General features: G+C 39.8%; 2 protein-coding genes across 5 annotated transcripts in view; one reads left to right on the top strand and one right to left on the bottom strand.

The window, feature by feature from the left end:
- samd4a (sterile alpha motif domain containing 4A) overlaps window positions 1–8,993 on the bottom strand; it is a 66,686-nt gene extending 57,693 nt beyond the window's left edge. For 3 of the 4 annotated variants that reach the window (XR_007570141.1, XM_050047170.1, XM_050047189.1), the window contains exons 1-2: window positions 8,831–8,993; window positions 7,019–7,738 (exon numbers count right to left, since the gene is read on the bottom strand). Coding sequence is in view for 3 of the 4 variants with exons in the window: in XM_050047170.1 (XP_049903127.1) it covers window positions 7,019–7,214 (196 nt within the window). In the remaining variant the exon portion in view is untranslated. Of the gene's footprint in view, window positions 1–7,018; window positions 7,739–8,825 lie in introns of all 4 variants that reach the window. The other variant, XM_050047179.1, reaches the window with a different exon arrangement.
- A 5,147-nt stretch (window positions 8,994–14,140) lies between these two features.
- Window positions 14,141–25,689, top strand: ero1a (endoplasmic reticulum oxidoreductase 1 alpha). Its single transcript, XM_050047271.1, has 15 exons — window positions 14,141–14,410; window positions 16,728–16,847; window positions 16,954–17,037; window positions 17,125–17,166; window positions 17,356–17,432; window positions 17,603–17,676; window positions 19,025–19,145; window positions 19,503–19,564; window positions 19,676–19,702; window positions 19,812–19,904; window positions 20,166–20,412; window positions 21,491–21,560; window positions 21,802–21,888; window positions 23,490–23,626; window positions 24,151–25,689. The coding sequence occupies exons 1-15, from the start codon at window positions 14,342–14,344 to the stop codon at window positions 24,209–24,211; spliced, it is 1,371 nt and encodes a 456-aa protein (XP_049903228.1). The 5' UTR covers window positions 14,141–14,341; the 3' UTR covers window positions 24,212–25,689.
- Window positions 25,690–26,160: the final 471 nt, after the last annotated feature.

Below are 26,160 nucleotides of genomic sequence, written 5' to 3'. Positions count from 1 at the left end.
ACCTGCCTGCCTTCTTCCAGCTCAAACAGCGTGGCAGGCGAGGTCAGCAGTACCACACCACCCTAAAATGAAGTTAGTCATTCAGAACACCAGGCCCACTGTCCTGTCCTAACCCCACCCCTTACACTAACCCTACACCCTGTGTGTGTGTGTGTGTGTGTGTGTGTGTGTGTGTGTGTGTGTGTGTGTGTGTGTGTCTTCCTTCAGACAGCACTCCACTTGCTGCTCATGTCCTCTCAACTTGATCCGATATTGTCCCTCTTGCGATTGTCTCAAAAGAAGTTTTGTTCTCCTTACGGGGGGAGGAAAAACAGGAAGTTACATTCCTTAATAAGCACAACTGAAACACTGCAGGCTACACATTACTCCCGTCAAAAATCACAGAAGAAAACCAGGACTTAAACTTTCACTCTGTAGTCTCTCCTTCTAAAACAGTCAAATCCGTGGGGTGATTTCAAAGGCATGAGTATAGATGGCATCTCCCTTGTTGACTCAGGGTTAGGTCTGAACTCACATCTGTACTGAGCTGTTCAGATAGAAATGCTGAGGCTTGAAAATGCACAAACCACTGAAAGTAACCAATTCAAAGAGATCGTCATCTAAAAATAACATGAAAAACTACAATAAAAATAAATCCTGTGTGATGCAACTCCCGCCTGTCTTTCAGTCAGATAGTAACCCCATTGACTACGACTGCATCTCAAGTCGCAAATAATGTCGCATCACTCGCTGGGTCCCAAAACAAGGCCGCCTCTCAGCCGCTCAGAGAAGTAGGTCACTGAGGATTCCATTCATTTGTACACCGCTTTCCAAATAGTTGCGCTTTTCCACTCAGCCCAAGACTTCCAGCTGCATGTTAACCCTTTATTAGCCAGCGGATCTCATTTCTGCACCAGCAGCAAATCACACTGCACTTACTATCAATCAGTTAGTAGAGTAACAATTGTGCATGAGGGGCTCGTGGTGAATGAGGAAAGCGCTTTGAACCTGTGAGTGATTTGTGGTTGTGCTGTTAAACTCACTGTGGTTCATTAACAATCACAGGCAGATACTAAAATGTTGCCTGTGTGGCTTTTTAAATAGCTATTTTTAGACTTATAGTGCCAACAGTGTGTCTTTTAAAACTGATCAGGTGTCCAGTGTTTTATTTCTATTCTTTAAAAAAAGACTATTTTTCTGGAACGGCAGCTTTTTAAAGAAAGGTGAGCCTTTTAATGAAGATTTCCAAGCCAACTGTACAACCACACACACACACACACACACACACACACACACACACACAAATATGCCTCAAATGTGCCCTGTATCTGTGGTAAGAAAAAACTTCACACTGGAAAATACTCTATAATCAATACAAGATCTGGATCAGCCCAGTAAAAAAGCAGACCAATGTATCTGCCTTACTCCAGCACATAAGCACTCAAACAAGCTACCACAACATACCAGAGGGATCACGTAACCAGACAACCTTCTCGATCTCCCTCTTTTCAGCAGCATGTGTCCTGACGTTAAGTCTACAGCGCTGAAACAGGCCTGCTGATTCCATCTGACTTAGCTGAATCAGTGGACGGGAAGTGACCACAAGCTGACACAGGTGGGAGAAAACTCAAGGGCGTGGCCCAAAATTTAAATCTGGAGGTAGAAGTCCATTAGAATCTCCTTAAGCATGAGTCCACTGGGACAGAGCCAGTATGTGCAGAAGTTACACAGCCATGATTGTTGAAAATAGGGAAATATACACACAGATATTCGGTAACACTCTGCATGATGTCCAGTTCTGAAAACACACCAAAGTAGGCTATCTTTACTGGGGAAAGATTTTTACCATTACCATGTAATTTAATGACCAATTGGGCCTTTGTATTAACAATATATTGAAGTGTAACAAGACTTAAAGCAACACAACTTATTAAACTGACTGATGTGACTATGTCTATGTGATAAAGAGCATGAGGAAAAAAGCAAACCAACACATGGTTAAAGCTGTAGTTTGTAAGTTTTATGAAAATAAGTTTTTAATATTTGTTGAAACTGTCACTATATTCACACAGCACTAAATGAGACATATAATCTGAAAAAAATTGAACTCCTCTATCTACTCTATTGCCTTATAGCATTTTAAATAGCCTTACTGTATGTTAGGGATGTAACGATTATCGATATTACGGTAAATTTCGGTTAATTTTTACATGGTAAGAATGACCGTTTATGTTTAAATTAATTACATTATCGCGGTGGATTATCAGGATATGTAATAACAGCCTCATTCAAGTCTCGCGATGCAGGCGCTGCGTGAATGCGTAGCATGTGTAAACACAAAGAATGAAAACATGGCGGAAGGTGGTAATAGCGGCACTCAGGACATTTCCCCCCCCCCCCAACTAAACGCACAAAGTCTGAGGTCTGGGCGTACTTTGGGTTTCTGAAGAATGCCGAGGGACAGTTGGTGAAGGACAACTATCCTGTGTGCAGAACATGCAGAAAGAAAGTTGCTGCGAAGGGTAGCAAATCTGCTGGCTCATCTCCGTGACCATCATCCACAGCTTTACAGCCAATGCAACTTATGCTATGCAAACATCAGTTATTGTGTGAGGGACTTCGGTTTTACTAAGATTGTCATAATGTGTAACTCTCGACGTATATGGGACATTTGAGCCGTATCTGTCCTCCTAAACGGCGACTAGGTTTTCCGTTTTCGTTTAAGACACTAGCTGATTAGCTAATAGCCGTATTAGCAGCTATGTTGCTAACGTTAAGTGTTTCAAAACGAAACGGAGCTGAAAACATTGAGCGGAGCCGACAGAATATAAACCGACGTAACGTTGATTGAATCACTGTGATTATGGTTATTGTATGGTGAGCTCGAATCGATATAGACGGCCAGTTATGCTTTCTTGACATAAGCTCAAGGAAACAACATAAAACGCTGCCGTGTTAACCTTTGACCGAGAGCATGCACTCCTTTTCTCATACAGATAATCCTCTGACTCACATGCACACTTCTAATGTGTGAATTATTCTGTGTAATGATGACCATTGTCCTTAGGGTTTTTTTGGTTTCTCCTGCACATTTGTGCTATCTATTCTATATATTGTATGTCTTTTGTTCTACTCTTGCATTGTTTTGTTTTATATATATATTTTCCTCTCATGCTAATAAATAAATAATATATAAATTGTTAACATATTTTGCTGACTGTTGAAATGCGCCAGACAAATAAGCTTTGCTCCTGCAATGTGTTTACATATTTTGTTAATTTAAAATAAAATTTTCTGTTGCTGTGCCAATCCCTTGCCCCTTTAATGTGAAAGTTTCATTTAAATATAAGATTTTGGCTGTTAACATTTTAGTATGATAAGGAAGTTACAAGATTTAGTGAAGTTATTTCAATGTGTCTATTTTTTGGACATTTTACAGCGCTTAAAAAAATATCGCAATATTATCGTTTACCGTGATAATTTCGTTTACCGTGATAATTTGGTCACTATAATCGAGATATCAAATTTTCCATATCATTACATCCCTACTGTATGTAAACAACAACCAATCAGAGCCGAGAAGTCTCTAATGCAGCTGTCCATCATGTCATCTGAATCTGTGCCAAGTCCTCAGCGAGGGCGCGTTGTAGACGGGAGGTTCCAGGCGCAAAAGTGGATTCATTCATTTTAGGGCCATATTGCCACCCCTAATGTCAATCACTGTTTGCTAACTGCGGTCAGTCTGTCAAACCAGGCAGTGCTGATCAAATATGAATCAAGATTCTGTTACTACATTGTCAATTTTATCACCTGAAATGTTTCCAGAAACATATTTTAGAGTACTGTCTAGAGTACAAAGCACCGCCCACCAACCGTACCACCTTTCCATTTTCCAGCAAACTACTACACTAAAACATGTTTCTGAAAACACCTGAGTCGAGGCAATGCAGTTACGGAATCTTGATTCATATTTGATCAGCGATGTTAGTCCGACCATTTGATTGCAGTTCAGGGAGTGACTGACATTACTGACAGCTGCGTTAGACACTCCTCACTTGCATCAGAGACTCCTCCGCTCTGATTGCTTGTTGCTGACCACACCGCAGTCTGATTCTAGCAAATGCCATAGAAGACAGTAGGAGAGGAGACAGGACATGATTTTCTTTTCACAGACTGTCTCATGTACCTCTTTCAGAATATATTGACAGTTTTAGCAAATATGACATCAAGTTATTTTCTTAAAAGTTACCAACTGTATCTTTAAGGCAAAATAGCTACTGGTAGTATTCTCAGTTTCAGACAAAACTGACAGTAATTGTCATGAAGTTTTGCCCCTCCACTACACTACACTGTTTGCTTTGTACCGGCATCTTCACCTTTGACAGAAAATTAATGACAGCTACAGATTGGACAAAAAATTCAACGTGTTCCAACAACTGTAAAGACTGAAAGAAAAATCCAGGTGCGTTGACGTGTATGTGCATACTGTTATTATAACCTTACCTGACTTAATCAGACTGAAGCATTATGTAGAGAATTTTCTTGAGGTACAACCGTACGTACTTATTCGTATAAATGTAGCCAGTGATTGTAAGCCACAAGGTTACCTCACATTGTAAATCCCTGGACTGATGACACAGAGAGACCAGGCTATCATCATCAGTCTGTTCAAGACACAAAGCTTGGGCAGTGAATTTCTCAGTGATCTAATCAGGTCATTATATTTGGTGAAAACCTTCACACTGTACAAAGTAATCTAAAAATAACACAAGCTCTAATGCTCAACCAGACTGATTTTAAGGCACTGAATCAACTGAAAAATGATTCTGTTTGTTTGGGAATAATCTGTCTTCAGCCAAACATAATTTACAGAAAAGCAAGTTAGAAATCACTTAAAAACTTTACAATTACAAAAGGGAAATTGGTTCATCATTTATAATAAAATTAGGCCACAGAACGTGCTGAGTGCACAACAAAACGAAAAAAGGAATAGCATTACTTAGGTCTAATCACATTTGCTGCATAAATGTTTGCTAATATGTTTATATTTCTTTGCTCTGCTACAGTGCACTTAACTTTCAGAGAGCCACAGTGCTTATGTTGAACACAGTATTCATAAATTAAGGTCAATTAAAACTAAATCAGTATCATCTTCAAGGCAAATGCGATAAAATACTGCGATGTGGATTACAGGCCTTCCTGTTCAGCCCCTCACTCTTGATGACAAATGCCTCTATTTCCACAACCATCCAGCCTGTTCAGTGGACATGTACATTGTGCCAATCACCAAATACCTGTCACATGCTACAAGTGAAATCATTTTTTAACTCACAGACCTTTTCATTGTGTTATCTTTCACAAACAACCAAAACAAGCCTCTTCCAAACGCATTCCCCTCATCATTTCCACCTTGACTATAAATCAGAGTCTTGCTAGCTGAGATTCACACAGAATATAAGAGTAGGACTTTGACTCAAGTTTCAACGCAAAGATCACAAGACAGCGTCTCTTTGACTTACACATGATGCACTGTATTCTGAAACATAACATAAGAAATAAAAACCTGTTGTTGAGTTGTAAGAAGATGTCACCCCCCTCCACTGTCTCCCCATGACTCCCATCTGCTTTGATCTCTGACAGTATGAACCAGCCTGACTTTGGGAGCGGTCGACTAGGGAACTTCATGTAGTGTGCTTTGATGTCTCCAGCTTCGTATTAAACAATAACAAAGACCAGCCTGCATTAACTGCAGCCACTGCCCATTGTAAAACCCTGATGGAAACTCTATGTCATATGTGTAAGTGTCACTGCAGGGCAGGGCCATTATGTCACCCCAGTGTACGCCAGCAGATGTGTTACTGCATGCAGATGTTGCCATAGGTACACACAGACGCCTGCTCTCCATCGCAGCTGCAGCAGCACTTCTTTCTATTTTTCATGAGCCCAGTTGGTTGCCAAGGTTTTTGTTTCCATGGCCACGCTGCAGTCTGATGCAACAAATCCCAGCCAGAACCCCCCTTGGGTGCCTTGGCGCGATACCAACCCAGAGAGAGCTACAGCGCTATAGGCTGGCACACTGACTGACTGACTGACTGAATGACTGACGTCTCCAGCCAGCCACAGTGCCAGCTGAGCTAACACTATACACGACCCAAACCTCCTTCCACAGTCATTTACTGGCTGGCTACAGTTCAGCGCAACACTTTGCACAGTTTCATACCATCAGTGATTCAGCTATTTATTACTCTTGATGGATCTGCAGGAATGTTTTGGACAGGAATGATCTTCTAATGCTTGTGTGGAGCCTGTATGTGTTTGTTCCAGAGTCAGGAACTACAGTCCTTTGGGAAAACATGCCCTTGAAATCCCTCTGAATTTTTAAATGAGTTGGCAAGAGAAAGAGAAGAGTAGGAAGATTTGTGAATTTGAAAACTGTGTCTCTATTTCTGACCAGAAAATAAATGAGTACGCAGCTTGAAGCAGACGTAATGTGACATAAGTGCTGCATCATTGATGAATTTCAACTGAAACACAACTACTGAAGTGCAGGAGATGTATTGCTTGAACCTTACTATTTAAAACACTTTCACATAAACAGTCTCACACAACGACGAGCCTGCATTGTTTATGTGGACATGTTTTAAATAGTAGGGTTTTAGCAAAATGCATGTGTTTGGGAAGTAGTGAGCACATAACTGGATGAATGAGACTTGGATTATACTGCACGAGTTGTGTGAGAGTTTACCAACAGATGTTTCGTTTCGGTTTTGCTGTTGTTAAACACCATGACTTCAATTCATCAAGAATTGTCTCCATTTTTGGACTCTTCGTTTACTGGACTCACGTGAGAAAAACAAAGACTAACAAATAGTCATTTAGACGGGGTGAAGTATTTCTTAGATGACTCTGGTCTGTCAGTGCCTGTAAATGTATCTTCATTATGTTTTAGTGGATGACGTCGCAGATGACAGTGTCTGAGGTCCCGTTTATACAACAACGATTTCAACTGAAAACAGTAAACTTAAGCTGAATGTCCTACCTGGGTTGTTTGCCTCTCCCTCCAGGACCTGGAGTTCGGTGCACTCAGCCAGAGAGTGCTCCAGACAGAGCTGCAGGAAGCGGGCCTGGGTCCGGCTCACCCTCTTCAGCAGGGACAGCAGAGCCACAGTCTGCTCGCACTCATTCCACCCCTTGAACCAGCTGGCTAGCACGCCCACCTGATCGCGAAACATCATGGTCTGCGTGGCGGGGGTAAGGCAGGCTGACTGTGGTGGTGCCGGGGCTGGGCTGAGAGGAGCAACCTCCCCCAAACTTTACACTGATGGTCTGGGGTAAAACTGACGGAGGATGACACTGGTCTTATCAGCTGTTTGTTGATGTTTCTACACACAGGGAGGGGTCAGTCAGTCGGTGAGGTTCAGCTGAACCACTGTGATGCCATTCTTAGCTTTGTTGTTGCAGTCACTGTTAGACCTTCTGGTGCCAAAAATTGTTTCGCCCGCAGCCACTGCTGGATATATTCCTGCTGGAGGGGGGTTTCTGCACCGTCTTCTCCTGTCTGATAATCTCCTTTGGTGTGTATGTGTGTGTATAGGGGGGTAAGGCTCTCTTCTAGCTAGGCATTAGGTGATATGAGCTGCTCTCTGCTGCTTAGTCGCTCCCAGAGGGATTGATATTTGATGAGTCAGCTTCCAGCACACGCTGTGTCACATCAGCCTCAGCCTCACTGGCATTTTTCTTCAGGGAATCCCTCTTAAGCCTGCAGGAGGATGTTAGAAGTTAGGGGAGGAAAAAAGCATATTTATAACAGACAAAGCTCTCTGTGGCTCTTTGTACACGCCTCTCCCTCTCTTTCATACATATGCAATGACTTTTACAGTGCACTGGAGAAGACAGCCTCACTAGAAATGCGACAGTGTCCCTGTTGCTTCAGCTCTGCAGACTTTGTGCTGCTGCTGCAATGGGGGGGGGGGGGGTGAAACAGCCTTCAAAAACTCATACATGCATTTATAGGTCGCCTCCTCGCCATCGCCTATGCGCATAGGCTTGTGGCATTCACCGCCGAGACAAAAATAAATAATTTTCGCTTTTGGTATCCACCCATTCCTAAAAATACAGCTGTCGGTACTACTGGCGCTGCATCCCGGAATTTTCCAAAGGACGGACGCCGGGTTACCGACGGCGGCCGTTGGCAGTGGCTGTGTGCTGCTGTATGGACGTTAGCAGTGACTTCCCTCCGTTATTTTAATGACAGGTTAGTCCTATGAAGCTGTATTTTAAAACCGAGGACTGGCTGTAGTGGTGAGTTTGAGCCAGTGGAGAAGAAACACGGAGGAGTAACCTAGGAGCAGGCTGAGCGTTAGCCGCTGTCTAAAACTGTCACTTTGCTTCATCAGCACACAGGGAATGACCGTTGGCGGATATGTATGTGTGTGTGTGTGTGTGTGTGTGTGTGTGTGAGTGAGAGAGAAAGAGAGAGAGAGAGAGCAGTTGTTAAAAGAATAAATATAAAGTTAGATTTCTCCCTCCATTTTACCTTCTGGAACTTTCCAACGGACGAACCGTGTAACTTTAACACAAGTTAACGTTCGTAAAGTTGTAATACGGAGCACCGTTAGCAAAGCGACCAACATTAACGGCTATGGATTCACAAATGACAAAGCGTTAACTATTCAACTGGTATAATTACGTGATTTTAATATAAAGTCTGGCTCTAATATAAAGCAAAGGTAGTATTTTTGGATAAATACTGAAGCCGAAAAGGAGAGAGGACGAAACAACGACAAAAAGGAGATTCAGAAACTTCAGTTTGAATGTTTGAATAGTCGGAGAAACGGTTAACCGACCTCACCTCCTGGAGCCGTTAGCATCGTTGGGTTTGTCTCAGGACGGGCGGCAGGCTCTGCTTCTTTTTTCGGGGAGCGGTGCCCCTTCACTCCGGGTCTGTGGGATTTGCCATCTTGACTAACTTTTTCTCTGTCTCTCTCCCCAGCAGACGGGCTGCTCTGCTGCTCTGGACTAAAGCACCCACGACCACGGTCAAGATGAACGGAAGCTGTGCGTGACTTCCGGTTACGGCTTTCAAAGTAAAGTACTGCAGTGCGGCGAAGCCAAACAAAAGTCCATTGAGAATTTAAAACGAAGGCACATCTATTTTCAAACTGGTGCCTAGGAGAATTTATAGGATACAGCTTTGGTAGGATGAAGTGTAATTTAACTATAGTCTGGTATACTTTATGTAATATTTACGCTGTGACATTGTGGAGGCTTTGTTGCATTTATTATCAAGTTTACTGTTGTGTATTAATACTTATCCTTGTTCATGTTTAATGAACCTTCAAGATTTGAATATGTATTTTTTTTTAGAAAATGCAAGTTAACAATTAGACCTCAAGCATTTATTCTCAATAACATAACGTTACCTGTCCAATGTTCAGAGGTAGGGAGTCACCACTTGAATCAGGGTCTTCTCTGGTGTTCATGGTTTCAGTGAAATGAAATGAACTGGGGTAACAATGTGTAGCATCTCCATATTGACAAAAGTTAATTGCTAACTACTGTTAGCTCAATTGGGTAGTCAACAATACATCTAATTGTGGTGTTTAATTGGGACTAGGCTTTTAATTTAAGTTCTATGGTGGCTGTGATTATGATGCAGTATTTTTTAAGCTAAGACAGAACTTTATGTATCCCGAGGGATATGGTTGTGCAGCCCTTTCCAGTATAGCAGGAACGTGTGCAAATAGAAAATATATAAAGATAAAATATAAACAGGTTAACAATAATAGTAATAAAATATTAACAGGACAACAGTAGGGTTCAGTCTTGGTGGGATGCATATAGATGAAGGGGGCATGTAGCTTTGTATGCACAATTTCAAATATAAAGTACAATCAAGTGTGTGTTGTTAATCAGAATCAGGTTTATTGCCAAGTACGTTTTCACATACAATGAATTTGCTTTGGAGTTTTGGTGCATAACAATCAACACAACAAAAGACAAGATAAAAGCAGTACCATATTAATTAAGAAACATAAATAAAACAGAAAAAAAACTGACTATTGATGACAACTATGACTCATATTACTGCAGGCATTGTGCTATAACTGGACAGCTGTGGCATTAGGAATCAACCAGGACTGAGGACTTTTTCATGATGAGTTATAGTTGAGCTTTGTTCATCTATGTATTTTTTATTTCTATTTTATTTCATTTATTTACTTATTTTTATTTCATTTTAATTAATTTTTTTGAAGAAGAAGAAGAAGAAGAAGAAGGAGAGGATATACCTTATTAATCCTCAAGGGCAAATTTTTTTCACTTTGTTGTCATACACACATAGCCGAAATTACACACACACATGCACAAACAGTACCTACACATTTAATGGAGAGATGTCAGGGGGATGCCCATGGACAGCCCCAGGCAGTTGGGGATATTTGCTCAGGGGCACATCGGTGGTGCCCAGGAGGTGAACCTGCACTTCTCTAGCTACTAGTCCACACTCCAACTCCATATTTGGTCTGGACAGGGATTTAAACCAATGACCCTCTGGTTTCCAATCCAAGTCCCTAATGGACTGAGCTATGGACCCCTATGGACCGCCCACAAGTTGTGCCACATAGTTATGCCAACACAAAATGAATTCATGCAGTTAATATCACTATTTTGGGGTTTCTTGTTGTTTGTAACCTCCAACAATCCTTTGACAAATGCCAGCGGCTATTGTTTTGAAGGCAGGTCCATGTCAACTTCCGGCTACGTTTCGGACGCCTTGACGCAGGGAGGCTCGCGCTGCTCGTTTCCACATGCTAATCATTAACAGCGGAGCATTACGTCAGGGGCTTGGCAGCGCGAGGAAGCACCAAAATAGAGAGAGAGCGGAGTGTGTGTGTGTGTGTGTGTGTGTGTGTGTGTGACGACATTACAAGAAAAGGTAAGAATAAAGAAATAATAAAGTTCAGTCAGACATGAAGCTGAAGGTTTAAGTAACACACACTGAGATATACAGATATGGACAGTACACTGTGAGGTGATATACTTTATATGCCTTCTCCTGCTTCACTACATTTCACAGCTACAGTTACTTCTTTACAGATTATAATTTCACATAGGCTGGAGCATACGATGAATTTCAGGGGTGAAAAGTAACTAAATAGTTACATATAGTGAAGTACTGTGGGCCTACTTAAAGGGATAGTTCAGATTATTTTGAAGTGGGGTTGTCTGAGGTTTTATCCATAGTTAAGCAGGATTTATACTTGTGTACCAGCTCTGTAGGCAGAGCTTATGCCGTGGCCTACGTTGTTGTGATGTGGTGGTGTGTCTGTGTCACTCTGCAGTCACGCCTCCACAACACTAGTCACTAGTGGGGTTTCTGTAAAGTGCTGTAAAGTTTAGTTGATTCAAAACACACATTAAACACGCATTAAACATGGCATAACAGCGACAGTTTCAAAAATAAGCATTTAATTTGGCTTCTCTATAACTCGCAGCATTCACAGACAAAGCATTTGTCTTTATCTGGACACATTTTCCTCACAAATACAACATGCTAATGTTATTAGCACAAGCCTATGGCATTTTACATTGTATAAATTAGCCTAACGACTAGCGAAGATTTCCTCTACCCATAAGAAGCCAGGATAAATCACACACAAGACTTGAAAATGCGTCGCTGCCACGTGTGTTTCTGGGGAGGTGCATGACAGGCTACAGCATAGGGTACAGCGTAGACTCTATGTCAACGCAGAGCCTATGCTATAGGTCTGGCGTTGATTCGACGCAGAAGTATAAATCCCGCTTCAGTGTATTACCTACTGTAGATGCCTGTCATCATGTCTCCCAGTTTGGAGAAAGGGCCAGAGTGCCCAAACAGAAGCTAAGAAGTGAACTGTTGTGGAGGGGGGCCAGGAACAAAATGTAATTTAGCCAACTAAAAAAACTCCTTTCTAAAACAATAAATAGCTTAAGTGTGTCAGTTTGAGTGAATGCTATATTGAGAGCATATTTACCACTTTACCTCTCCATCAGACAGCCCATTCAGGGAATGGGACAGGGAAGCAGTTGACGGCTTCACTTCCACATCTGTGCTCTCTTTAATGCCACGGGACTCCACTGACAGAAACAGTAATTTTGGTTCATGAACACAGAAGCTGCTGGTCTACTACTGCCTCGATCAGTTAGTTAGTGTTATTGTGTGACTTTAAATGCCAAAGTCACACAATAACATAGTGGTAGTAGATCAGCAGCTCCTGTGTTCAGCCATGTTTAATCATTTTTGTCAGTGGAGTCTGACCTTAATCAAAGAGATATAAGGGCTTCAGTTTCCCATTGGAAATCTCTGTCTGGCGGAAAGCAGCAAAAATATTGACAATATAGTGTACACTCAAACTGATATTATTTGTTATTTAGGTGGAACTTTTTGTAGGTGGCTAAAATACGTTAATTGCTGACCCCATCCACAACTGTGCATTGCTTAGCTTTCATGAGGGCGTACTGACTGACATGTACTGTATAGGTAATATATTGATTATGGATTAGTTCCTCATACAACCACAATTCAAAAAATCCGGACTATCCCTTAAAGTATACAATTTGCCATACTTGTACTTTACTGGAATATTTCCATTTTAAATTACCCTATTCTTCTACTCCACAACATTTCAGAAGGGAAATATTGTAGTTTTTACTGCACTACATTTAAAGCTTTTGGTTACTAGTTTCTTTTCAGATTAAAATTATGAATACAACATATAATCAACAATTTAATTTTTGTGTAGGATAATGTTATAGATTAACCTAGCTGTATATAAATGGATTACAATTAGATCCACCTTTAACAGCTGCATTATTAAGATGATGTTTACAAATGAATACATCAATAATCCAGTAATATAACTCTTAAACTGGCCTTTCTACATATGCAAACAAACTAATTTTATACTTTTATCCAAGTCAGATTTTGAATGCTGGAATTTTTCTTGGAGTATTTGTACACTGCAGTATCGCTACGTTTATAGTCGCTAAATAAAAGATCTGAATACTTCTTCCACCTCTGATGAGTTCATGAAATATGTCACTATGTAAAAGATTTAAGCCCTCTGCACTCAAAAAGTGTTTGGCCTACTGTTACTTCACTTGGATGATGGAGCAGAAGAAGTATCAGATCCTTTACTTGAGCACAAGTACTACTACCACGTTATAAAAATACTCAATTACAAGTAGGCCTAAATGTGCTCTTCCTTTATGTGTTGATAATTTAAGATAAATAAATCAGCTGGAAAATTCATCATCACAAAGCTGAAAACAGGGTTGTTTTTCTGACACAATGAAAAGTTGACAGGACAAACATATGATTATTTTATAGGATATGATGCATTGCTGAAGATTAAACTACACTATGGTATATAAAGGAATTGAGATAAGCACAACCTTAAACATCTACAGCAGCGAAATGCACCGTACACATTAATGTAGCAGTAATATTAATCCAAACCATCATGTGTAACAATAAAACACAGATAGAGAAAATTTTACTGCATAAATGAGTATTTTTACTTTCTCTTTTTAAAGTCTAGCACATTTTGTTGATGAGTTTATTTCAGTGGGATGTCCCTTTAAGTGTAAAGGTACATAAATCCGTGTCGTATAGCTCCACTGTGTGGCTGCCTCTGGTATTACATCACAGAGACGTCACATACTTGAAACTGAACTGCACATAAACATATAAAATTAAATTTAAATGTCATAAAACAGGAGAAAATTATATTGAGTTTGATAATCAGCAGGTTTGTAGACACTTTAAAAACATAATAACATTTTACAAAATTAGCGAACTCACATTATCCTGTCGTGAAATAACGCCGCAGGCTATAAGTTTGTAACATGTTCGTTTGTTTCGTTTTAGGCCTATTAAAAACATGTATAATTAATTGAATTTTAGAATATATATTTTTTGATATTTTTTCGATGCATAAACTCTGTTTTAGTGTATTATAATAAATGAAGAAAGTAGGCTTCATGGTTTCACTCGGAGAGTTTTAAGAGCGAACAGGAAGAAAATTCACTTCCAGTTTAAAATAAATAAATAAATAAAAACAGATATCCGGTCAGTGTGTTTACATGTGAGCACAGTGAGAGTTACAGTGAGTGTGACAGCGTGTGAGTAACGCAGCTGATCAACAGGTCACGTATTACACGTAGCGGACTGGAAATGAGGAAGTGGCAGGAAGCAGCACTTCACATGAGCTCACCTCCTCTCACCGCTCACAGCCTCATTCTGCTGTTAAACTACTGAAGTGAAGCTTTCCTCTTTTATACATATATATATAGGGTCGTTTAAAACAGAGGAGAGGCGGTTATGAAGCTGGTGGTCCTCCTGCTCCTCCTCCAGGTGACCGGATGTGCAGACAGCAGGTGCTTCTGTCAGGTGAGCGGCACTTAAATAACCTGGTATTTGTTTTTAGTCATCGGATCCAGCATCCTGCTTGTAGCTTCTGTTGTAATGGAACTTTTACACTCTTTAATACATCTGTGTGTTGATTTGAAAGACATCCACGTGCTAAAGTAATTAAAAGATACGTGTAGAGTAAATTATAGCCTACAGGCTTTTTTAAAGTGTATATAACAGGCCTATAGGTGTCAGGGGAATGTAGATAACTGTAGGAATCCTTGAACTGACTTGAACTTGTGTATTTCCATTTTATGTCATTAATAGTTGTACATCACTACATTTTAGAGGGCAATATTTGCTCTCCTACATTTATGTGACAGCTTAAGTTACTGTAAATATTCTGATTATTAAACCACAATATAAATCAGCTAAAAAAGTCAGATGTATTATAGCTTAAGAAACTCAGCAGTGTATAAAGTAGTTAAAATGACCTCCACCCTCTGTGGTTGCATCATAAAATGATGAACAAATCAATGCATCATACATGTGATTCAGAAATGCCCCTCCCTGCACAGTGAGTACTTTTACTTTTGGTACTTTAAGTATATTTTGATGCGTATGTGTTTGTACTTCTAGTTGAGTAAGATTATGAATGCAGTAGAGTATTTATTCACTGCAGTGTGGCTACTTTTACTCAAATAAAATATCTGAATACTTCCTCTACCGCTGATACCTGTGTAGTCAGAGTTATTAGTCACCCCAAGATCAATATGTTAGATTATTAATACTGATGAATCAATGTGTAAGCAGTGGTCAGTGCAGCTGGTTTTAACTGGTTTCAACAGTAAAGTGTGGTAGTTTAGTCCAGTGGTTCCCAGCCTGGGGGTTAGGGCACTCTAAACGGTCACTAGATAAATCCAAGGGTCGTGAGATGATAAATGAGAGAGGAAAGAAGGAAAAACAAAGTTCTGATGCACAAATACATATTCAGTTTTTTCCCACTCATATTTGATTTTTATGTGAATGCTGTCAGATTTGATCTCTTTGGGAATCAAACAGTTGTTTAGATAAAATCAACTGAGAAGTTAAGAGGAGAAAAGTCTTATCAACACCTCAAAGATGTCTGTGACATGACAATGGGGCCAAGCTAGATCAACCACTGGTTTAGTCTTTAACACACTGTATTTTTTTTTCCCTTCTTTTTTTTAACTTATTGACTTATTTTTATCATGTCAGCTGGGAACACGACCCATAATTGGTCTTGTAATGCTGTCCATTTAGTCCAGCGTTTTTCATGGGTCCCTGCTTTAGTCCTTAGATAGTGAGTCAATTTTACCATGGAGTATAATTCCTCTACGATGTCCAGCCACTGCTCTAATGTTGGAGGGTCACCAGGTCAACCAGCTCCCTGTGATGGCCTTTTTACATGCAAGTGTCCAGATTTTGAAGAGGTACATGTCCTCCTTTAGAATTATGTCACCTGGTATCAAACAATCCGGGATCCTTAGGAATCTTGTAACATAAAATATCTTTGAGAATCTGAGTAACCCTGTCTCAGAATGGCTGTATTTTTATACATGACCAGAAAATATGTGAATGATTGGCATTCAACTGCCCGCATTGTCTCCAGCATTGCTGCTGTGTGCCCACTTGTTTATTTTTTTATGTAAGGTGTGGTAAAAAAGCGGATTAAATGCTTCCACCCAAATTCCCTCCATCTTTTAGAAGCTGGACATTTTTTAATGTAAATGTTAAGGGTTGTAGTAATACATGGAACCCAAAAATAGACTCAAAAGGCAGAATAAGAGTTCACTGAGCTTATGAGTAGCACAAGGTGCTGGCACAAGGCTTAATGATCAAGGCTGAGTAAATGGAGGCTGTAGACAGGTTGAAGCAGAATGGCAGAGGGCAGGCAGAGTGGATTCTTCTTCCAGAGTCCTCTCTGAACTGGTCGTTGGAGTGTACTGACATGAGGAGAAGACACTGGCAAAAATCTAAACACAAGGAGGAATCACGTTAGAAAAATCTAACTAACAACACTTAGGATAAATAAATATTCAAACTATTAATAGTTCTATTAATAGCGGAGGTGAAGCTTGGGCTCTTGTACTGAGGCTGATGAAGTTCAGCCAGGTGCTTGATTGCAGTAGCCCTGCCCTCCAGAGACAGGCACATATACACACAGAGACAGAAAGGGGAGGGGGGCAGGGAAACACTAGGGAAATGGGAAAACACTATGTTCACAGTCAGAGCTGTGACCGTAAAATCTTAATTTGAAAAGTAACTACAGTTACAGTCATCATCTCAGAGGATAAGAAGCTGTTTGTGTTTCCCCTCTATCTATCTAACAAAGGTCACAGGAGACCTGGACGACTGCACGTGTGATGTGGAGACCATCGATGGCTTTAACAACGACAAGCTGTTCCCCAAACTTCAAACTCTTCTGGAGTCGGACTATTTCAGGTTCTACAAGGTGAGGTGACCTGATGGATAACACACACACATGCACACACACACACACACACACACACATATAGATTTACTGTGTGTTGCTGAGGACTTGTGCTGATCCTCTGCAGGTGAACCTGAACAAGGAGTGCCCGTTCTGGACGTCGAGCAGTCAGTGTGGTCTAAAGCACTGTGCTGTGAAGCCCTGCTCTCCTGTGAGTTCCTCCCTCTCACCTCCTCTACCTGCTGTAAACACTCACCTGTATTCACATCAGACTCATTAAACTCTTGTGTGTCCACAGAATGAAGTGCCAGAAGGGATCAGGTCCTCCCCACACCACAAGGTGAGTCAGTCAGGATGTGTTCACTTTTTAAAACCATAATTTAAGTATTTGAGGAAAGATTTTTCTATAGCACTCATTAGTGGCCCCAAATCCTCAAATGCTTAAACCAGATTTTGATATCCATATATAAAATATCATAAATTATGCGATTGTGTTTGTTTGTATTTGTGTGTGTGTGTGTATATTCAGTATTCAGCAGAAGTAAATGAGCAGCCAGTTGATTGTGAGCAGGCGGAGCATCTCGGAGCTGTGGATGTTTCTTTAAGGTGGGTCAAGATATTAAACAGTATGAGATCGCTGTGCAAACATTAAGATAATACACATATTCACACTGTTATTGATACTGGGTCTTGTTGAAGTTTGTGTGTAATATAATATAATAATTGAGCTGACCAGGTGAAGTTGAACTAACAGATGTCTCTGTTTTCATGTCCAGTGACGAGACCAGAAAGGCTCTGCTCAACTGGAGCAAACACGACGATGAGGCCGAACGCTTCTGCGTGGTTGACGGTACGTTTCAATCCATCAGCAGAGCAAATGTCTTACTGACCAAACAAAAACAAACAAACTTTTATGCATTTTTATTTAGTAAATTAGATGTCGGGCGTCATGGTGGTGTGGTGGTTAGCACTGTCGCCTCCCAGCAAGAGGGTTGCCGGTTCGATCCCGGGTGTGGGAGCCCTTCTGTGAGGAGTTTGCATGTTCTCCCCGTGTCAGCGTGGGTTCTCTCCGGGCACTCCGGCTTCCTCCCACAGTCCAAAGACATGCAGATTGGGGACTAGGTTAATTGATAACTCTGAATTGTCCGTAGGTGTGAATGTGAGTGTGAATGGTTGTCTGTGTCTATGTGTCAGCCCTGCGATAGTCTGGCGACCTGTCCAGGGTGTAGGATGAAAATTTACGGGGCGTCGGTGGCTTAGTGGTAGAGCAGGCGCCCCATGTACAAGGCTGTTGCCGCAGGGGCCCGGGTTCGACTCCAGCCTGTGGCCATTTCCTGCATGTCACTCCCCCTCTCTCTCTCCCCCCTTTACACTTGTCTGTCCTGTCAATTAAAGGCTAAAATGCCCCAAAAAAATAAAAAAATCTAAGGATGAAAATTTACAACATTTTTGGGAACACAATGTAAATAATTCATAAATTTTAGGGACCACAATTAGAAGATTGAAAAATGTTTCGGAAACATAATGGAAATTCAGAGAACATAGTGTGAGGAATATTTTTAGGGAACATATAGCATTATTAGGAAACATAATTGAAGGAATATAATCTTTTTAAGGGAACATAATGATAAAATACATCTTTTTGTAAATATGAATAAAAAGGAAAACATCTGAAGGGAGAAAAACGTGTTTTGTTAACATATTGTAAAGCATATTTTTAGGGAACATGATGAAAAGTATATTGAATTATTAGGGAATCAAAAGAATATAAACCATTTTTGAAACATAAGGATAATATATTTGTTTTTGGAAATGTAGGGAAGGAAACAAATACATTTTTGAACATGAAGATAAGATTGAGCTTTGTCATTCTTAGAAAACATAACAGCATATTGTGAAGAGTATTTTCAGGGAACATGATGTAAAGGATGTGTAAGTAACAAGCAACACCAGAGAATGTATAAGTACTTCATGTCATTTAATGCAACACAGATCAGTTTCTTTGTGTTTAGATTTCTTAATTCAATCGTTACTGTCTGACCTTGGTGGGTTATTGTTAGTGTGCCACACAGGTGTCTGCTAGTGTCTCCACCCTTTACTTTAGTTTTATTTGTTTGGGATCAAACTTGGGTGAGAAAAAGTCGTCGTTATAGTGTTTATAGTGTCTTACAGCTGACTGAAGTGTTGCTGTTTTCTAGACGAGGAGTCACCAGACTCCCAGCATGTCGACCTGCTGCTGAACCCGGAGCGCTACACGGGCTACAAAGGACCAGAGACCTGGCAGATCTGGAACAACATCTATGAGGAGAACTGCTTCAAGTAAACACTCACAGGATGATGCAATACATACAGCTCAGAATAGTGGATGATCTTTAGATTTTGACTTCTTTTATCTAACATAAGAAACTTCCACCCTAAAACACAGATAAAACAAGACTAAGAGTCTTTATTTTGATGAATAATGAAATAAACTTGATTAGCCTCAGTTGTTTTTACTTGAATATTTAAGTGTAATACAACACAATTGTAATGTTTTAATAAAAATGCATGTGTGTGTGAAGTACTGAACACACAACTGGATAAATGAGACTTTGATTATACTTAACGAGTTGTGTGAAATGAATGCATGAATGAATCACACTTCATCACTGTCTCTCTTTTACTTCCCCCTCACAGACCATACACCATCAAGCGACCTCTGATTCCCAACTCGTTCCACAGCAGCTCAGGAAATGAAGGTAAGAGGCCTTTAGTGTCTCATTGCATCACGATCCACTTTATTTGGACTGTAGTTTTGTGCCTGTGTGTGTCTGACAAGTTACAACAACATTGTGTTTACTTATTTACAGCAAAGACCTTCTACAGCTGGCTGGAAGGTGAGCTGACATTTCATCTGAGCAGCGGAAAACTGTTTTGTTTTTTGTTTTTGTTTTTTTTTGTCCAGTTTTTGTCAGCTCTGTGCGTTTGTGTCTCTCTTTCTCTCAGGTCAGTGTGTAGAGAAGAGGGCTTTCTACCGGCTTGTCTCCGGCCTCCATGCCAGCATCAACATACACCTGAGCGCCAGATACCTCTTGGATGGTGAGAACACTGTCACAAACCCTCACTGACTCATTCAGTCATTTATTCTACCTTTTGATTCATGAGGAAAACAATAAGTTAGCAGCGAGGACAGAGACGGAGTGAATGTCAGTCAAAATGTTATCAATTACTCCCCGCATGTTTCCTTAAATTTGTGACAAAAACTTTAAGGAAATCTTTATTTTTCTCGCACACCTCCATACGGAACGGAGAATCCAAAAAAGGTAAACTCTCTCTGTGTTAATTCCTTCTTTTCTTCAGACAGCTGGTTCCAGAAGAAGTGGGGTCACAACGTGTCGGAGTTCAGACAGCGTTTTGATTCGGAGCTGACGGCCGGCGAGGGGCCCAAGAGGCTCCGCAACCTCTACTTCCTGTTCCTGATCGAGCTGCGGGCGCTGGCCAAAGTTCTGCCCTTCTTCCAGCAGCCGTCCTTCCAGCTGTACACCGGCAGACCGGAGGAGGACCAGAGACACAAAGAGCTGCTGCTGGAGATCCTGCAGCTGGCCCGGTCAGTCTGAGGCAACAGATACAAACTGGGCACACACACTGTGATAAAAACAGTAAGGTTGTTAAATAGTATAGTCAGTCAGCTTGAACTGGAGGGTTTTGAGATGGGATTTGAAGGATGTTATGTTGTCAGACTGTCGGATGTATGGGGGTAGGGAGTTCCAGTTCCTGGGGGCGGTGCAGCTGAAAGCCCTGGCACCCATGGTGCTGAGGCGTGAGGTGGGAATGCTCAGGAGACCAGCAGAGGAAGAGCACAGGCAGTGGGAGGCGGTGTATTCCTGGAGAAGGTCAGAGAGATAGGTGGGGGCTAGGTTGTGGAGGGCTTTGAAGGTGAGCAGAGGGTTTTTGTAGTCAACTTGCTATTGAACAGAGAGCCGGTGTAGTCGGATGATTTAGTTAGAGTTTTGAATGATTAGAAGCCTGTTAATGAGTTTGGTGGGATGGCCAGAGAGAACTTTGTTAGAATAGTCAAGTCTACGGATGCTAAATCCAAAAAACTAAAAGTTTTGGAATGAAATAGAGAATTTAGTCGTGCTTGGACAGATTTGTTTGCTGTCACTGCCAGCTCTGCCAAGTTCAAGTACCAAATGATCATAAAGATCAGCAGCAGAGTCGCCACCTTGTGGTAAATGAAGGAATGTTCATTTAGACTGTTAGTAGAGCCTGATTTGGACTTCACAGGCTGTTTACCTTCATTAAAAGCCTCAATTGTGTTTTGCAGTTCCACACAGATTTTTTTAATCATTATTTTTAGTCAAAAATGGCTCTTTTGATAGTAAAGGTTGCCGACCCCTGCCTTACACCATCTGACGTTGATAGGAAACATAATGAAACATGCAATTGTAACACATCCGTGGTTTGCAGAGATGTGTAATGGCAATGTTTTCCTCTGGTGACTGGGCTGGAGGGTTAGTTGTTGCAGCAGCACAAGATGGAAATAAGTACAGATGAACAGAGAAAGTAAAACTCAAATAGCAGCCCGTTTTGTCTAATGACATTTGTTCTCATCAGTGTTGTTTCCTGTGCTGCTGTCACATTCACTGTATAACCAGTCAGTTTGTGCTGACTTTCCTCTCCAGATCTTTCCCTCTGCACTTCGATGAGACGTCTTTATTTGCTGGGGATGAAAAGGAAGGTGCCAAACTGAAGGTCAGCAACCATTTCAGACCTCTTTTTGGATAATTACCAGATTCTTTAACATGGACAGCAGGTCTTTGTGGGCATGAGAAGAATATTTAAGACTGTGTAGAGACTCCTCTTAAATGACTATGAAGGACTTGTTCACACTCTAATTAAAATCAAGTCATTATCTACACCCCCCAGTTTTGTTATTATATTATAAACCAGTTTTTCTTTGGTCATCAAAGTGACATGAGTGTGTTTCCTTCAGGAGGACATCCGACTGGCCTTCCTCAACATCTCCAGGATCATGGACTGTGTGGGCTGCTTCAAGTGTCGACTGTGGGGGAAACTGCAGGCGAGTCATTATTACAGCAGTTATATTAATGATGTTCAGCATGAGGAGTAGTATGATCTGCAGTGGTGGAGTGTAACTAAGTACATTTACTCAGGTACTGTACTGAAGTACAAATCTGAGGTAGTTGTGCTTTACTTGAGTCTTTTATATCTTTACTTCAGCTTTCACATCATCCACAGGGAAATATTGCACTTTTTATTTCACTACATTTTTTAGGTACTGTATAAATTAAGATTTCTGTATACAACACACATCAAGGGCGTATAAAATATTTTGTAGTTGATATTTGATTAGGAATTTTAAATGACTCCAGCTTCACAAATGTGAAGATTGGCTGATTTTCCTTTTATCATTTCAATTTTTTTTTTAATAATCTTAAGGTTCGGACACATTGTGAAGGTGTCACTGTGGGCTTTGGGTAATTGTGACGGCATTTCTCACAGTTTTCTGAATTCATACAAACCAGTGGAGAAAAATATCAGCAGATGAATCCATGACGTAAAAATGATGATTAGTTAATAGTCTAAAATGAGCTCCTCTTCAGCCAACTACAACAAGCAATGTACTGTACAAAGCAATGTACTGCTGTCAACACAGGAAGCAGCAAAATGTATTCTAGCCACCTAAAAATATCTATATTATATCATAGTTTCTTTTTTCTTTTTTAAATGTTATTTATTTATTAATTATTTAATATTTATTTATTTATTTATATTATTTATTGTTTTAAATTGAACGATAAATAGAATGATACGTTTTACCTGTAAATATAAAATTTTGCAAACGTGTCTTTTTCTATATATGTGTGACAACTCAGCCTTTAGGGTTTTTTTGTTTTTGGATTTTTGACTTGTTTAACTTTGAAAATCCCAAAAAAAACAGAGTTGGAAAAAAAATCTGTATCAGTTCAAGTGTACACTATATTAGAAATGTGTCACTGCTTTACCTTACTGTCAGTTAGCCCTTTTCAACAGTGAACTGAAGCTGTTATCTATACTCACTTCAAAGTCACCAGACTCCATTAACAAAAACAGTAATTTTACCTCACAGACAACATGAGCTGCTGGTCTACCACTGCCTCGAATGGTTAATAAGTTTGTGTTATTGTGTGACTTTGGTGAATCTTAACTAACCCTTTAAAACACCAAAGTCACACAATAACACAAACAGACTAACCAATCAAGGCAGCAGCTGATCAGCAACTCTTTTGTTAAGGGGTGTAAAATTACTGTTTTTGTCAAAGGAGTCTAGCTCTGAAGAGAGTGTAGATAATGGCTTCAGTTCCCCTGTCGTTAAAGGCTGTGTGACAGCAGGGTATCATAAATATAGCGTACAATTAGACTGATGTTGATTTTTTGTAACTGGCCTTATACAAACCCATTTCAAAAGAATCTCAACTACCTACATACTTAAATAATTTTACTTAAGTAACATTTCCAGTGCAGGACTGGTAACTGAGTGTTTTACAGTGCAGTGTCAGTACTTCCTCCACCACTGCTGATCTGTGCATGTGATATGTGCATTCAGGCCATTGTATGTATCTTATAGTACAATTGTGATTTGCTGCCTTGTTTTGATCTCTGTCTCTCTCTCGTCATCAGACCCAGGGATTAGGAACATCGCTAAAGATTTTGTTTTCAGAGCGACAGATTGAAGCTCTGCCCACATCCAGCGTCCAGCGACCCAGTTTCCAGCTCAGCCGACAGGAGATTGTCTCTCTGTTCAATGCCATTGGAAGGTGAGAGTGTCTGTCTGCATCATATATCAGGATTTAAGATTATTTGATTTGTCCTCAGGGAAATTTGTCTTGGATTTTAAAGCTGCCACGTGAACATACACATTGCAGAAAGAGACTTAAAGTGCATTCAAGTACAATATACACATGCTCACCATAAGGAGGGCATCATCATTGTCCATATTCAATCATTATTCCATTCAGCAAATTCAGTTTTCCACGCTGATACTTCATGTTTTCACGACAGACTTACATAACACAGTCAAACAGTTTGCTTCCCATTCCACACGTGATTCCCACTACCTGGAGCTTACCTATTTGTACTCCACACATGAATACTCCACCCTGTATTCAGTTTAACAACTGCACATGTATATTTATATCTACCTTGTGTTTAGATAAGGATTAAATGAACAAACTAAAACTATATTATGGCTCCAATGCAGCCCCTGAAATATGAACACTGCAGATTTTCGGAGCCTAAATTTACATTTCAGTTGAAGTTTTCTCGATGAATCGTCCCACAGGATTTCCACAAGCATCAGAGAGCTGAAGAACTTCAGATCGCTGTTAGCGGAGGAGCTGTGACGGCGTGGGGAGCCACTCTTCTGCCTGAATCCTGCTGAAATACTGTTTAAACTACCGTCAGAGTTTAACATAAATAGAGATCAGCTTCAGCTCCTTAGCTCTTAGCTGAGTGTCAGTGGTGGAAGAAGTATTCTGGTCTATTACTTGAGTAATTGTTGTGACACCACAGTGTAGAAATACCTGCCAAGTAAAAGTTCTGCATTCAAAATCATAGTTAAGGAAAAGTACAATAATGATAACATGAAAATATAGTAAATATAGTATAGTAACAAAAGTACTCATTATGCAGAATGGCCCATTTCATAATAAAATATATATATCACTAGATTATAGTTATTGATGCATTCATGAGTTCACCACTTTAATGTTGCAGCTGGTAAATGTTGGAATAATTTTGATTGTTTTATATGCTGCTGGGTAGCTAAACCTATAATAATATATCATAATTTATTAGGTGATTTATATTTGTTTTATTATGGAGAAAAAGCACAATATTTGCTTCCAACATGTAATGGAGTAGAAATATAAAGCAGCCAAAAAATGTAAATACTCAAGTAAAGTACAAGTAACTCAAAACTGTACTTAAGTATGTTTAGTTACATTCCACCACTGCACTGCTGAGAGGAGACTGAGATTATTTTTCTATGAAGAATTAAGTCCTTTTTCTTGAATTAAAAATAAATTTGTAATTGTGACACGTTACACCACTGGCTATATTTGATATTTTGTATTATATTAATGTGGCTTAAAGTTTTTTGTTGAGTGAAACTGTAATAATTCCAGCTATTACAAGAGACGAGATGATTAGAAAATGTGCTTTCACCAATATTACACTTCAGTTGCAGTGTTTTTGTGATTATGCTGGCGTCCTGAGGGTGGCGCTGTTTGTAAAGCAAATTTTTATCTATGAATACAAAATCAAATTGCTTTGGAAAGTCTTAATTTAATGTAAACAAGAGGAATATGCCGTGTGTTGAGATGAAGAACTGTACGGGTGTGAGAATGATATATTTTAATTTAATTTCCAGACTGATGCATTTCATTAAAATCATACATTTTCATAAGCCTGTGACCTATTAACCTGTGTGTGTGTGTGTGTGTGTGTGTGTGTGTGTGTGTGTGTGTGTGTGTGTGTGTGTGTGTGTGTGTGTGTGAGGCAGAGAACATTAACCCAGTTCCATCGGCGGTGGGTCCGGGTTAATGGTGCCTTCAAGTACCCCTCGAGAACTCAGGCTTCCATTGTTTAGCGTGTTGGTTGAAATGTATTTAAGATTTTGTATTTAAATCACAAATAATATTAAACTTGAAAACATGTAGACCTACATGAAATCAAAAATTAATACAGGTGTACCGGTGATGTGTGTTGCAATTCTTTGTGACTTTGCTGTTTGCTGTAGATAACTGACTAATGTTCAGAGATATACTGGCTTACTGTAAATGTGTTTTCTGACTCAAAATAATAAAATGAAATAAAATTATTTTTAAGAAATATTTTTAAACAATTATTTTACTTATATTATATTTAGTTTGAATGTGTTTTTCAGTGTACAAGCCAATTCATCTTGCAAGCATGAGATAAGACAGGCTGAGTGGCAGTATGTGTGGCCTACTGGAAGCAGTGTTGGTTGTGTAAAATGAATTGTCTTGTAAATAAAATCAGATTTAAATATCCACTGATAATAAAAATGTAAAATATAATTTTGTTTGGAGGTTTATATAGTTAATTCCTTTATTTACAAGCCAATTTATCTTGCAAACATGATATGAATAGGCTTGTATAATAACTATGTGTTTAAATAATCACTGTTAATAACAGCTTTAATGATACTATGTTTGAAGGTAATAGGGCAGGAAGATTATATATTTGTTACTTTTTCTAAGGAGCCCATTTATCTAACAAACATTCAAAAGCTTGGCTTAAAAATTAAAATATTTTTTAAACACCCACT

This window comes from Epinephelus moara, chromosome 1 (genome assembly GCF_006386435.1).
Source record: "Epinephelus moara isolate mb chromosome 1, YSFRI_EMoa_1.0, whole genome shotgun sequence".
NCBI lineage: Eukaryota > Metazoa > Chordata > Actinopteri > Perciformes > Serranidae > Epinephelus > Epinephelus moara.
This window is presented reverse-complemented; position numbering and strand designations above follow the sequence as displayed.